The 12,777-nt window shown below is 48.6% G+C and overlaps 4 protein-coding genes; 3 read left to right on the forward strand and 1 right to left on the reverse strand.

Moving 5' to 3' along the window:
- The first annotated feature begins 2,059 nt into the window (after positions 1-2,059).
- Positions 2,060-5,486, forward strand: GSTUM_00011348001 (uncharacterized protein). XM_002841866.2 has 4 exons: positions 2,060-2,799; positions 2,997-4,398; positions 4,448-4,636; positions 4,766-5,486. The coding sequence occupies exons 1-4, from the start codon at positions 2,542-2,544 to the stop codon at positions 5,044-5,046; spliced, it is 2,130 nt and encodes a 709-aa protein (XP_002841912.1). The 5' UTR covers positions 2,060-2,541; the 3' UTR covers positions 5,047-5,486.
- Positions 5,487-5,856: 370 nt separating this feature from the next.
- Positions 5,857-8,725, forward strand: GSTUM_00011349001 (uncharacterized protein). XM_002841867.2 has 8 exons: positions 5,857-5,999; positions 6,104-6,239; positions 6,317-6,382; positions 6,444-6,592; positions 6,662-6,675; positions 6,739-7,552; positions 7,601-7,607; positions 7,663-8,725. Exons 1-8 carry the CDS (start codon positions 5,973-5,975, stop codon positions 8,307-8,309), a joined length of 1,860 nt encoding a protein of 619 aa, XP_002841913.1. The 5' UTR covers positions 5,857-5,972; the 3' UTR covers positions 8,310-8,725.
- A 749-nt stretch (positions 8,726-9,474) lies between these two features.
- On the reverse strand, positions 9,475-10,379 carry GSTUM_00011350001 (mitochondrial 54S ribosomal protein YmL19). XM_002841868.2 has 4 exons: positions 10,187-10,379; positions 10,096-10,128; positions 9,808-10,020; positions 9,475-9,743 (listed from the first exon to the last, which is right to left on the reverse strand). Exons 1-4 carry the CDS (start codon positions 10,313-10,315, stop codon positions 9,654-9,656), a joined length of 465 nt encoding a protein of 154 aa, XP_002841914.1. The 5' UTR covers positions 10,316-10,379; the 3' UTR covers positions 9,475-9,653.
- Positions 10,380-11,127: 748 nt separating this feature from the next.
- Positions 11,128-12,748, forward strand: GSTUM_00011351001 (uncharacterized protein; the record flags this gene model as incomplete). XM_002841869.2 has 5 exons in its annotated part: positions 11,128-11,469; positions 11,577-11,631; positions 11,688-11,850; positions 11,907-12,313; positions 12,368-12,748. 5 exons carry the CDS (start codon positions 11,128-11,130, stop codon positions 12,445-12,447), a joined length of 1,047 nt encoding a protein of 348 aa, XP_002841915.1. The 3' UTR covers positions 12,448-12,748.
- Between the last annotated feature and the right edge of the window lie 29 nt (positions 12,749-12,777).

The raw sequence follows: 12,777 nt of genomic DNA on the forward strand, positions 1-12,777 counted from the left end.
TCAAAGCCATTTCTGATGCCGTAATGAGGGCCTTTGTTGTGACTAGCCTGTTGTTTTCCATCTGCCCATCGTAATGAAGACGCTTTCCCCATATGCTTATCACCACAAGGGGAAATAAATTACGAAACAATGCCCTGCAAAATTGCCCTTCCCGCTCCCATCAAGGCGGTTCCTATTCCGAAAGTGGGAAACTTCCACCCAAGACTGTCAACCTCGGCCTCGATCCTGATCATTGGTGGTGCTGATAATATTACTCATCCGCTCAGCCAAGGTTCTAGTGCGAGTTTGGGCTTAGTCTGTTTCGCCTTGAGAACTCTTCATTTGGTCATCTTATCGCGGGAAAGCTACCGGTATGAGTACAGTACGAGTACAGTAGACTTTGCGTCAGGGGGGGGCTGCTGCACTAGGCACCTCGTCCGTTCTGCTCACTTACCACGCCGGCCAGTATCCAGACGAGACGCCATGGACAGAGAAAACTTGCCTGAGCCTAGCTGAGCCATGGACAGCGGCATGCATGGGAAGAACCCTTGAAGTAAGAATCTCCGAGTAGTAAAAGGGAGCATGATGAAGTGTCGAAGCTCCAGTCGATGATATTTGCCGCTTCGGTATCGTGTGCCCATAGATACCGTATTTTTGCTTGGTTGTAGGAGGGTTGTGATTATTGGAGGAAGCTTAAGGTAGACTACAGCACAATAGTCGTCTCACCGATTTCAGCAGATTTCGGATACGAGAAGAGCATGAAGCAATGATGATGGCATGCCAAGGAAAAGATGCCGTACTTGTATCAGACACCATAATGACATAATCGGGCAGATATTATTGTGATAGGCCACCGTACCCGTATGTGCTCGAGTACTCGAGTATTAGTACTGAGTACTCATGTACTTGTACATACCGGTACGAGCTTGCACCCCCATTTTCAAATGGTCTCACAGTGCGGACAATAGGTGGAAAGTCGGATAGGAATAATGCAGGCGGCCTCACGTCCTTCGCGGAATTCCATGCTAAGCGCTGGCCACCTTGTGAAGGCTGCTCCAGGGGAAGAATGGCGCAACGGGTAATCTCGTGAGGGATAATTGTATCATACGAGTAGGTACTTGTACAGTACTGGTACAATGAGATCAACGGGCTCGTCGTTCCCCACCGTGTCTACCTCTGCTGTGTTGAGCCAAACTGCACCAAACTTTGGGCTGCCCCCTATTGTGATCATAGATACCGTACGAGTAGTCTACTCGAATACTCGAGTAGCGTCACCATTTCCTTACAGACTGATTCCGAAAGGTTCTCAAAAATACCGGGCAGCCAGTAGCGTACCGTACTCGAGTACCAGTGCAGGTAATCTTGTTGCGCCACCATCCAAATAAGTGGCGGGAAACACGGATGGCCTTCCGGAGATAGCGGATGGTGGGAGGTTTTACGAGTGCTTTCGCGAGTCTAGCTCCAGTGTTCCGCATTCCAGGCTTCAAGGGTGAATACGATAGATATGACTATCGTTTGCTCCAATGATGTCGTAAATTTTGACCCAAGGTTGCACAAGGGAACACCAATTCCTACACGGAACGTTGAATCTCCGATCAGATTCCGTCGGCCTTTTCGGAGCCGCTGCATGCAGTTTTCTAATCTCGCACAGTGCTGTACTCATCATACCCTGCACTGTTCTAGTAGACTACCGTACTTTGTACGGTGCGGTGAAATCGACACGAGACAGTCCTTTTTCCTGGCGCGGGGGCTGTGGGGTATGAGAGAAGCGAAATCGGGAAACCAGGCCAGGCTGTGGGATTTTGTGCCATGGGGGAATTCAGATAATGAGGAAAGGGTCTGAACTTTTCAACTGGCTTCCCCCAAACCACTGCCATTACTGTACGAGTACAACTGTCAGCTGTCCATGTTTGGGCGGTTGTCACGGCACCTGAACTACGACGGCTTGTGGTTTTCCCGGTCGCTTGGGGCTACTCCCTTTAGGGAAATTTTTCCAATTTCTTGGGTCCCTCAGCTCTTCTTTCCTCTCGAAACCCCCCCCCCGAAGATCGTCCCTTGAGCCGCTACCGTATTCTCTACATCCACTCACCCCCCCCCCACCTTCCATCCTATCCTACAGTATCCCTCGAGCCCACCGGCTGCCCCTCCACCCGTCGATTTTCCTCCACTTTCTCCTTGCCCTGATCTCTTTACCAGATTTCGCTCACCCTGAGACCTGTCTGATCCATTTGTTCCGGATCCGGCAGGAGTGGAACATTGCCTCGGCAGAAAAAACTACCGAACCTTGAATAGCACAAACGGTTACCTACTGCAGGGTGGAAAAAGGAAAACCAATCTTCTAGCATAAAATTATCGTGGGGACAAGAAGACTTGGATCCCGCACTATTGGAAGGGGAAATACTGAAAGGGGGAAAGGGCTAAGTTTCCGGTAACTTTTTTATTTGAAGGTTGTGAGGCGTGGAATCAGAGATACGGATTAGACATCAGAAATTTCATCACGATCCGGGAAACAGCTCAAGTCAACATCAAACACACGCAATTGGCCCTCTTGACGGAACCCTAATGGCTTCTCGAGATCAGGCTGACAACAAGCTAAATAATAGTGGTCGGGAGAAGGATGTCATACCAACCATTGTTTCCTTCCATGAGGAAACAGAAACAATTCCCACCTTCATACTCCCTGATGGTCACTCTTCAGACGATCTATCGGGGGTAGATCAACAGCTTGACATCCTCTCCCCCGACTTCCAAGAGTCGTCTCTGCAGCACCGAAGGTTGAGCCTATTCGATTACACTCCCTTTTCCTTGCCTCCATCCAGAGTACGTTTTTCCCCCGCACACACCCACATTTACCACCCCCCCCTCTCCATTGCCCCCTGCATACAAACTTTCCCTAGGCACTGGCAGCACGTTTCGTTGCTTCTGCAGGGTCAAGCACCGTTCGGGGTTTGCTCAATAGGTGTTAACCTGTCACGGATTCGAAACTGACAAGCCATTTTGGAAATTTGCTTTAATAGGTGCCAACCATTGAGAGTACTCTTCCTCTTCCTCCCTCTCCTGCTCCTAATTCAACTTCCTCTCCTCCCCTTCAAGCACTTCGTTCAGATTCAGAAACTCCGGTTACTTTATCGCGAAAACCAATGCATTCACCACCGCTTACTCCTGCTTCTACTCATGACCGGGGTCAGTTCAAGCATACACGTTCGGAGGAGCTTCGGGTACCCGGAAGTCAACCTTTGAAATTAGCCCCAGGGGACCCGGCAACCATGACTCCGCAAACATCTCCACCTCGGCCCGGATCTACAACAATTGCATTGTCAGGGCCGTATGCGGAGGGCAATAGCTCAAGACCACACTCATCAAGTTCGTCCCGGCCCGGCTCGACTGGTGCTGAACTTTCTCAACGACATAATGCAACCTTTACCATCGGGCCCCCTGAAAGCTCCGAGTCATCCTCGCGGGATAATAGCCCTTTGGGTACACCTATGGAAGCCGGAGCTCCCACGCCCACCTTTCAACCTCCTTCGAGACCATTTACCCCAGCCGGTGAGCTTGATGACCCTTATGCCAGAAGCAAACGACCTCCTCAGTCGAGGAAGTTGGAAGATATTGAGCCTCGATTTAAGTTTGGAAAGGGAGGCAGACACCATGGCTCGAGTTCGAGTCTTTCCTCGGCCGGCGGGGAAGCTCGATCGGATAAAAAGCATCACTCACATTTCTCGCTTCACTCACTTGGAAAACATCATGACGACAGTTCTACTCTTAGTTTGGGAAACAAGAAGGGCTCAATGTCCGACCTAAAGAGGTTCTTCAGGTCACCCCAAAAACGATCCCAGTCACCCGGCGCCAGCTCCATCCGAAGCTCCAAATCTTCTGTTAGCCAGGTCTCACTAACAGCGCCATTTGCCGATGACCATGGCCTCGCGAAGAAGTATGGGCGTTTCGGAAAAGTGCTAGGTTCGGGGGCTGGTGGCTCTGTGCGTTTGATGAAGAGATCCAGTGACGGCGTTACATTTGCTGTGAAAGAGTTTAGAGCCAGGCATTCCTATGAATCAGAGCGGGAATATGCAAAGAAGGTGACGGCAGAGTTTTGCATTGGTTCTACTTTACATCATGGCAACATTGTGGAAACTCTAGACATTGTCCATGAGCGGGGGAAATGGTACGAGGTTATGGAATACTGCCCATATGACCTCTTCGCAACAGTCATGACAGGCAAGATGTCCAGAGAGGAGGTAGCGTGCTGCTTCATGCAAATCCTAAGTGGTCTTACCTATCTTCACAGAATGGGGCTCGCTCACAGGGACATGAAGCTGGACAATGTTGTGATGAACGAGTATGGTATTCTAAAGATCATTGATTTCGGGAGTGCCAGTGTTTTCAGATATCCCTTTGAGAATGATATCGTCGAAGCTCATGGTAATGTCTCTTGCGAACTTTTAAATTACTTTCTCTAATCTACTTTTAGGGATCGTCGGATCGGATCCATATCTTGCGCCAGAAGTATGCAATGACCTGAAATACGATCCTCAGCCTGCCGATGTCTGGTCACTCGCTATTATATACTGCTGCATGACTCTCCGAAGGTTTCCTTGGAAAGCCCCTCGGCAGTCAGATAATTCATTCAAGCTATTCTCAATGCCCCCGGACGCTCCTAGTGGTTCCAACACGCCGGCTCCGTTACCAACCTCCCGAAACCACCAGAGTAATCGCCCTTCTGCCACTGTTGATCGAGCAGTCTCCAGGGAATCCTCAAAAGCCTTAGAAGGAACGGTTTCAAACCCAGCTCCTACTACTGTCCAGGGATCTGGCCAGCAGGTTAAGGGTCCACACCGTTTGCTAAGGCTGTTGCCACGGGAGTCTCGTCAGATAATCAGCCGCATGCTCGACTTAAATCCTAAAAAGAGGGCCACGCTGGAGGAGATCTGGAACGATGAGTGGATTCGGAGTATATTATATTGTCAGCAGGAAGAAGGTGGGAAAATCGTCAAAGGGGTGGGGCATACGCATGTACTAGAGGGGCAGTCAGGCGGGAGCAATGTTAGTACGAGAAAGAGTGCAAAGTGAGTGGTGAGTGTAGGGGGAAAGGATAATGGCATCGACATCGGGCCGAGATGTTAAGCCATAGATGTATTAGAGCTTGATACGACACTAAACAAAAAAGGAGCTATGGTTCCGTCCTTCGACCCGTAAATCTTCTGCCCCTTCTCCGGCCTTTCTCCCCCACTCCCTACAACTTTTTTCTTCCCGGCAAAGGCTGGGCTTTTTCTTCTTGCGACCCAAACTCAAATACTCTCTTCTTCCTGGCCTGGTATCGGCCGGTGGTTAACATTCAGCGTTATAATATTATATATATTTATTTATTTATTTTTCATTTATTCCCCCTATAGGCATCGATATTTGTTGTACTTATTACTCTTGTTCTCGGTGGGTAGTGTAGGCGATTAGAACATTTTTCTCATATCATAGTTTTCCATACACTAGTTAAATTATACTTATCAATCTCATTTAGCCCCTTCCTCAGATAGTTTTATTTAATCTAGGTCGTCATCTGTGTTTGATATCGGCCTTGCCATTTTCCAGTGTGAAAGCCAGGGCGGACGATTTTCATGATGGCTCGAGGTAGAGAAAGGGTTTCTCCATCTAATCTCGGCGTTTAGGGAGTGCCCCATTCCCGGGCTCGCACTCGGGGGGAGGTTCTTCCACATCATGGTGGTAGGTGGTGCCCTACCGGGAGGTTCCAGAGGGTTCTTCTTTCTGTTCCGAATTCGGACTCGGCTAATGCAAAAGTTTTAGGTGAATTTTTTTTCCACAACCGACAAGCGCTACACACATAAATTGAGGACCGCATCACTTCTGCCCCTCCATCCTCCTCATCCTCATCTCATCCCCCCCCCACCGAATAAACCACAACAACCTTTCCTTCTACTCCTTACCCCGTGCTATTTGGTTTTGCTCTTCCTAAAGAGAATTTTATTGCAATTTCTTTCAACATGGTTCTTCCAAGTGTTGTCCGCTCAGTACGTTTTTTCTTTTTTTCCACCCCTCCGTCAGCGAGCAATTTTTTTTTCCCGACGGCAAGGCGTATGAGGGCTTGGAACTGACATTATTGTTTGTCTCACAGATCCCCCGAACAGCCGCTGCATTGAGACCTACACTTCTGCGGAATGCCGTCAGACCACCCATATCCGCCTTTGCGAGGTTTAACTCCTCAACTCCGGAGGGGAAAGTTCAAGGACCGGTTATCGGTATAGATTTGGGTATGTTTGTATCCGCAATCCCACTCCAATGTGTCCAAGGATTGAGAAATTGTTTGCTAATAATGCCCCAATATCAGGCACAACAAATTCAGCTGTATCTGTGATGGAGGGGAAAATCCCCAAGGTAATTGAGAATGCTGAAGGTGTGCGCCCGTCACTCAGAAGATTTTCGTTGGGTAATGAATTGACGGAATTATATTTCAGGTGCACGAACAACCCCCTCAATCGTTGCCTTCACTGCAGATGGCGAACGATTGGTCGGAATTGCTGCCAAACGCCAGGCTGTGGTTAATCCCGAAAACACCCTCTTTGCCACTAAGCGATTGATCGGGAGAAAGTTCACCGACCCTGAGGTTCAGAAGGATATTTCTCATGTTCCATTCAAGATTGTGCAGCACAACAATGGTGATGCCTGGGTTGAGGCCCGTGGCCAGAAGTACTCTCCCTCCCAAGTTGGGGGCTTCGTTTTGCAGAAGATGAAGGAGACTGCCGAGGCAAGTCTTGGCAAGCCCATCAAGAACGCTGTCGTCACTGTCCCCGCCTACTTTAACGATTCTCAGCGTCAGGCTACGAAGGACGCTGGACAAATTGCTGGTTTGAATGTCGTGCGTGTTGTCAACGAACCCACTGCCGCCGCTCTGGCCTATGGTCTTGACAAGGACCAGGATCGTGTCATCGCTGTCTTCGATCTTGGCGGTGGTACTTTCGATGTCTCCATCTTGGAGATCCAGAAGGGAGTCTTCGAGGTCAAGTCCACGAATGGCGATACCCATCTTGGTGGCGAGGACTTTGATATTGCACTTGTCCGTCATTTGGTCAAGTACTTTAAAATGGAGACTGGTCTCGATCTCTCTGGCGATCGTATGGCTATTCAGAGGATTCGTGAGGCCGCCGAGAAGGCTAAGATGGAGCTTTCTTCCGCCCTTCAGACCGATATCAACCTTCCTTTCATTACTGCCGATGCCGCTGGGCCTAAGCACATCAATATGAAAATGACAAGGTCACAATTTGAGACCCTCGCCAACGACTTGATTCAGAAGTGTATCGATCCCTGTAAGAAGGCCTTGAAGGATGCCGGCCTTAAACCAACCGATATCCAGGAAGTTATCCTCGTCGGTGGTATGACCCGTATGCCAAAGGTTGTTGAGACCGTTAAGGCTATCTTCGGACGTGACCCTGCCAAGACTGTTAACCCGGATGAAGCTGTATCTATTGGTGCTGCCATTCAAGGTGCTGTCCTTGCTGGTGATGTCACGGAGCTCCTCCTACTCGATGTCACTCCCTTATCTCTCGGTATTGAGACCCTCGGTGGTGTCTTCACGCGTTTGATCAACCGCAACACCACAATCCCCACCAAGAAGAGTCAAAGTAAGAAAAGGTCACTTCTCAATATCAACCATTGTTTTTACTAATCCTATCTTAGCTTTTTCTACTGCTGCCGATTTCCAGTCCACCGTCGATATCAAGGTCTACCAGGGTGAGCGTGAGCTCGTTCGTGATAACAAACTCCTTGGTAACTTCCAACTTTCTGGTATTCCTCCGGCCCATCGTGGTGTTCCCCAAATCGAGGTCACCTTCGACATTGACGCCGATTCCATTGTCCATGTTTCTGCCCAAGACAAGGCCACCAACAAGGACCAATCTATCACCATTGCCTCTGGATCTGGTCTCAGTAAATCCGAGATCCAGTCTATGATCAATGACGCCGAGAAGTACCAGGAGACCGACAAAAAACGCAGAGACATCATTGAGGGTGCTAACCGTGCTGAATCCGTTCTCGTTGATACTGAGACTGCCTTGAAGGAACACCAGAGTAGCCTTAACAAGACTGAGACCGATATCATCCGGGGGAATATCACCACCCTCCGTGAGACCGTTGCTAAGGTTCAGTCGGGAGACAATTCAATCACTGCCGATCAGTTGAAGGAGCAAACCGATGCCCTTCAAACTGCATCCCTGACTTTGTTTGACAAGATGCACCGCGCCCGCTCCCAGGCAGCTAACCAGCCCCAAGACTCTGACCCCTCCGCCGACCCTGAGAGTGACGATGATGGTGAGAAGAAGGAGTAAGATGATGAATGATGTGGGTTTCGAAACGCGATAATGATGGAACACAAAATTTTAAATTCCCGAGGTATAATGATGATTCGCGTTTTTCTATCTTTTACAAAAAAACTCAAGTGCTGTTTTTTTTTTTCACCCTCAGCTAGACTCATGCATACTTTTTTCCTTTTACCTTACTATGTCTTAAGTTCATCCAATATTTTCACCAGCCTTCTTGTATTTTCTTTTTTACATACTCTTTTTCTCTTACTACTCTCATGGTCGGTAGCTCAAAAATTTCCCCTTTCTTTCACCTTTCCTTCGCTCAATCTCGGTCCGCTTTCCTTATCCGTATACTCCTTCTCGAAGCCTCTGGGTGGAAGGTACGCCTGTATTAAAAAACTATCTCCGCTCTGTAATATTACAATTGGATATTCACACTACTTCACATTACCCCTTCCTACGGTATTCTCCACAGTTTCACACATGCGATACTCTACTAGTGCCGCAATAGCAACCTCCAAGAGCACACGAATGTGGAAGTGAAATCATTCGATCGCAATTGCAGCCGCCCAGCCAGCTAACGTACAGTGAACATTACCATACTTGTACATTATCATATACTACTTGTACTACCCGCCATTCCAGAGTACAGCAGAAGATTGATTTCATTCATGATACTATGATAGGCTAAAATTTACATCCCATCAACCCTCCCGATCAACAACCCTAACCTTCGGCACCAACTCCTTCAACCGGCGCTTTTCCTCCTCGCTGGGCACAAGGTCGAATTTCTCTTCTGCCACGTCGGTTAGGAGGAGGCCCACGCCCGCGTAGAGGATCACCCCGCTGCCGATGATGAGACGGGTTTTTGTGGAGAGGGATTTGTAGAATCTGGTTTCGTCAGTTGTATGAAGATGGGTAAGGGTTAGGGGGGGGTTGTTACTGCCAGATTGGCATTGTCTGACCGATGGTTTTTTGTCGTTTCGTTTCCTGGAAGAGGTTGTGTGGTAAGTTGAAGTGGGGTTGATGGGTGATGGATGGGTTGATGTGGGTGAGAGGGGGGGGACGAGATGTGGTGGGATGAGGCGGGATGGGATGGGATGAGGTTGGTTTTTTGTCGTACCGCAGCAAGCAAACTGGATGCTTAAGTTAGATATGATACGACGGCGATTTGTGTTGGTATTTGATATTTACATGTCTAGTCACAATTCTATTTTAAATAAGTACTAGAGTATGATACAGTAACGAAACGACCATGTGGAGTCTATCTAGAGCCTCCAGTGTCGGCCGGGTTTTTTCTTTTTAAACCACAGCATATCTTATCATATCATACATCCCTCCCCTCCCCGGACAACCAGATCGCTACTATCACATGGCGATCTTAATCCCGATTGTCCTCGCCTGATGGATCACACAACCGGCAATTGCCCTCAGACTTAATCCGGACAATCGAACCTCCTAAAGATACCCCTATTAGCTCTTTCTGCTAATATCTTCTCCACTGGGTGAGATGAGCACACACAGTCTGCTTAATCTTCGCAATCTCATAAACATGCTTCAACCCGATCTCGCCAACCCATTCCTTCCCGGGATTGCTGGCACCCTTCATACGACCCTTTTTATCGAGTGGTAGAGCTGCGGCTTTCTTGAGTAGCCATGAGGTTGGGGGAGTGCGGACATCGAAGGTGAATGAGCGGTCTGGGCGAACGGTTATGCGTACTGGGGTGGGCGTGCCCTGGGGGGGGGGTAGATAGTTGGTTAGTTAACTGCCGTGTGAATTGGGGAGAGCAAAGCGAGGGTTTGTGTGTACGGGTGTTATGTGTGCTGTGCGGGCGTTGAACTCCTAAATAATCCGAGTTAGGGAAGGCTTCGATCAGATGAGTGTAGAGTATAGAGTTCACTTTGCAAAAGTCCATTGACTTAACTCCCTTGCTACCCAATGCCGGACCAACTGGTGGTGAAGGGCTCGCTTGTCCCGCACCTACAATGAGTTTGACGATTTGATTCTTTCGCGCAACTGCTCGGGACATGGTTGTTGTTGATTTTTTTCCCCCCTTTTCTCCCTCCGCAATTGCAGTGTCTTTGGTGGGAAGGCCCTGGTGTTTGGTTATTACCGTTACAGGATTGAGGGAGGGGCGACGTGGGGTGGTTAGTGCTCACATCTCCCCAACGGTAGGGGGCTTAGGGCTTAGGGCCGAAGTGTAGGGTTTGAGAAACAAAAGAGTCTTTTCTTTTAGTTGAAGCTTTCGAGACCCGTTTGTAGAGATTGTCAGCCTTGATAGCTAGGGGTGGTATTCGAATCTGCACGGTATTTGGGGATGAAGAATGTGGAGAAGGTATCGAGCTCGGGACAGGGACAAAAGTTATGATAGAGCATGTTCATTCTGCCAACTGCAGATCTGCCGTCATGCCCCCCCCCCCATACCGGTACCGGTACCGGTACTCGTACCGTACCCAAGTAAGCTTTTACAGTAGCACGTCTGATCAGTCCTTTTTTTTTCTTCTCTTTTCAGCGAGACTTGGCGTTTTGAACCTCAGCTTCTGAGAGCTTCCTCGTCGTGCCTTGAGGTTTGTAGGAGAGTGTTAGGTTTCTTTTTCTCTCCCACCTGGCGACCATTCAATTCTCTCCGACAGCACACACCATTCCTCCTCCTCCTTCACCTCACCTCGTCTCTCCCCGACAAACAGATAGGTGCACAGATCTGTCGTTTGTCGGACCTTCCGCCAGCTGCGAACAGCCACTCCAGTAGTCAACAAGTCAACTGCTTCCACACGAGCAGTTTACAACTACTCAAGCAAAGAAGCAGAAAACTGAACGAAGGCATTTATAAAACCAGAAATTATGCCTCCCAAGAAGCGTCCTGCAGCACAGCCGGATTCAAGAGTGACCAGGTCCTCGACGAAGAAAACTACCCAAAGGCCTACTGGTGCTCAGTCGAACACCCTAGCCCCCCCTCCTCAGCCGAGCTCAGCCTCTATGTCTGCATCCACCGGTAGGAACGCCACCGGCTCCAGAAAGAGGAAACAAGCTGTAATCGACCTTATTTCTTCCGGCGACTCGGAAGCAGAATCAGAACCAGACAGTGCAACAATGGGGAACTCGCACAGTAGACACAGGAAGCGTAGGCAACATGAATCCCCTGCTACAAAGCCGACAAAGAAGTCTGCAAAGAAGGCCAGGACTGTGAGCTTCCATTTCGATTTTTTTTCTTTCTCCTGTCGTGTTATTATTTACTTTCATTATTGTTCTAAGCGGCGGGAGAATTTTATTATTGATGCCAGTTCTTCTAGGCTCGTGCTCTTTCCCCTGACACCGTCCTTACACATTGGTTCGATGAGCTCAAAGGTGCGCATCTCAAGGTTATCATCAGTGCTTGAATTCAGGGACTGACCATTTTTCAGGCGATACTGACGAGATAATGATAACGGACTCGGTCTCGTGGATGGAATCCCTCGGTGTGTCACCAGAAGGGATCGCCTTCTGGGTAATTGCCTATTGGTGTGGAGCGAAGGGAAGGGGGGCCATTGAGCTTAAAGAGTTCATGGATGGGATGAAGGCTTTGGGGTGAGTTGTCCCTGAAGGGTTGCCGGGTATAAACCATGCTGACGATGTTCTATTAGTATTGACACCAACGACTCTCTCAGACGCGAACTTCCGGCCCTTCTGCGAGATGTGGCACCTGGTAGCGACCAGTTTCAAAAGTTCTATTGGTTTTGCTATGAGTTCTTCAAGGCTGCCGATGCAAAGTATTTGCCCTTGGACATGGCATGTGCGATGTTTACAGTCCTTCTCGATGAAAGAAGCTACACCACCAAGTGGACCCCTCCAGCCGAATCGGGCAACACTTTAAAGGCGAGGAAATCTATAATTTGTGAAAAGTTTCCCCATAAACATGCCTTCATAGAATTTCTCGGCTCCACTCCGCCACCCACTAAAGTGATTACCAAGGACCAATATCGGCAGTTTATTCCGTTCAACGAACAGGTAGACACCGATTTCAACGGGTACACCATAGAAACCAGTGTTTGTAGGTATTCTTTCTTTTCATTTTGTATCTGAGATTTGACTCACGCAATTTTAGGGCCATCTCTCTTCGACCAGTTTGTCACCTGGAGTAAGGAGAAACAGTCAAAAGGCGAGGATTCCATGGATCAATCGTAGCGTTCTAATCGTATCGATGCGGACATCGGAAATCTGCCCTCCCCCCATGGCCGTCACGTCCATACACAAATTTCAACACAAATTAGCTCATGCCTTTTCTTCTTTTGTATCTAGTTTTCTTTCGGTTTCCGGGTTCCTGGGTTTGCATATCATATCATGAAAGTACCCTTTTTGAGGTATCATAACTGGCAATGTGGTGTTTTCTTCTTCTTTTCTTCCCGTCTTTTCAATGCTGCAATGGTATAATAATGGTAAACAAGGCATGGCTGGAAGGGTAAACGGGCTACCCGAGATACCATAATTCATACATGGCAGTCTGGTTTAGAATAG

This window comes from Tuber melanosporum, assembly GCF_000151645.1.
Source record: "Tuber melanosporum whole genome shotgun sequence assembly, scaffold_83, strain Mel28".
Taxonomy (NCBI): Eukaryota; Fungi; Ascomycota; class Pezizomycetes; order Pezizales; family Tuberaceae; genus Tuber; species Tuber melanosporum.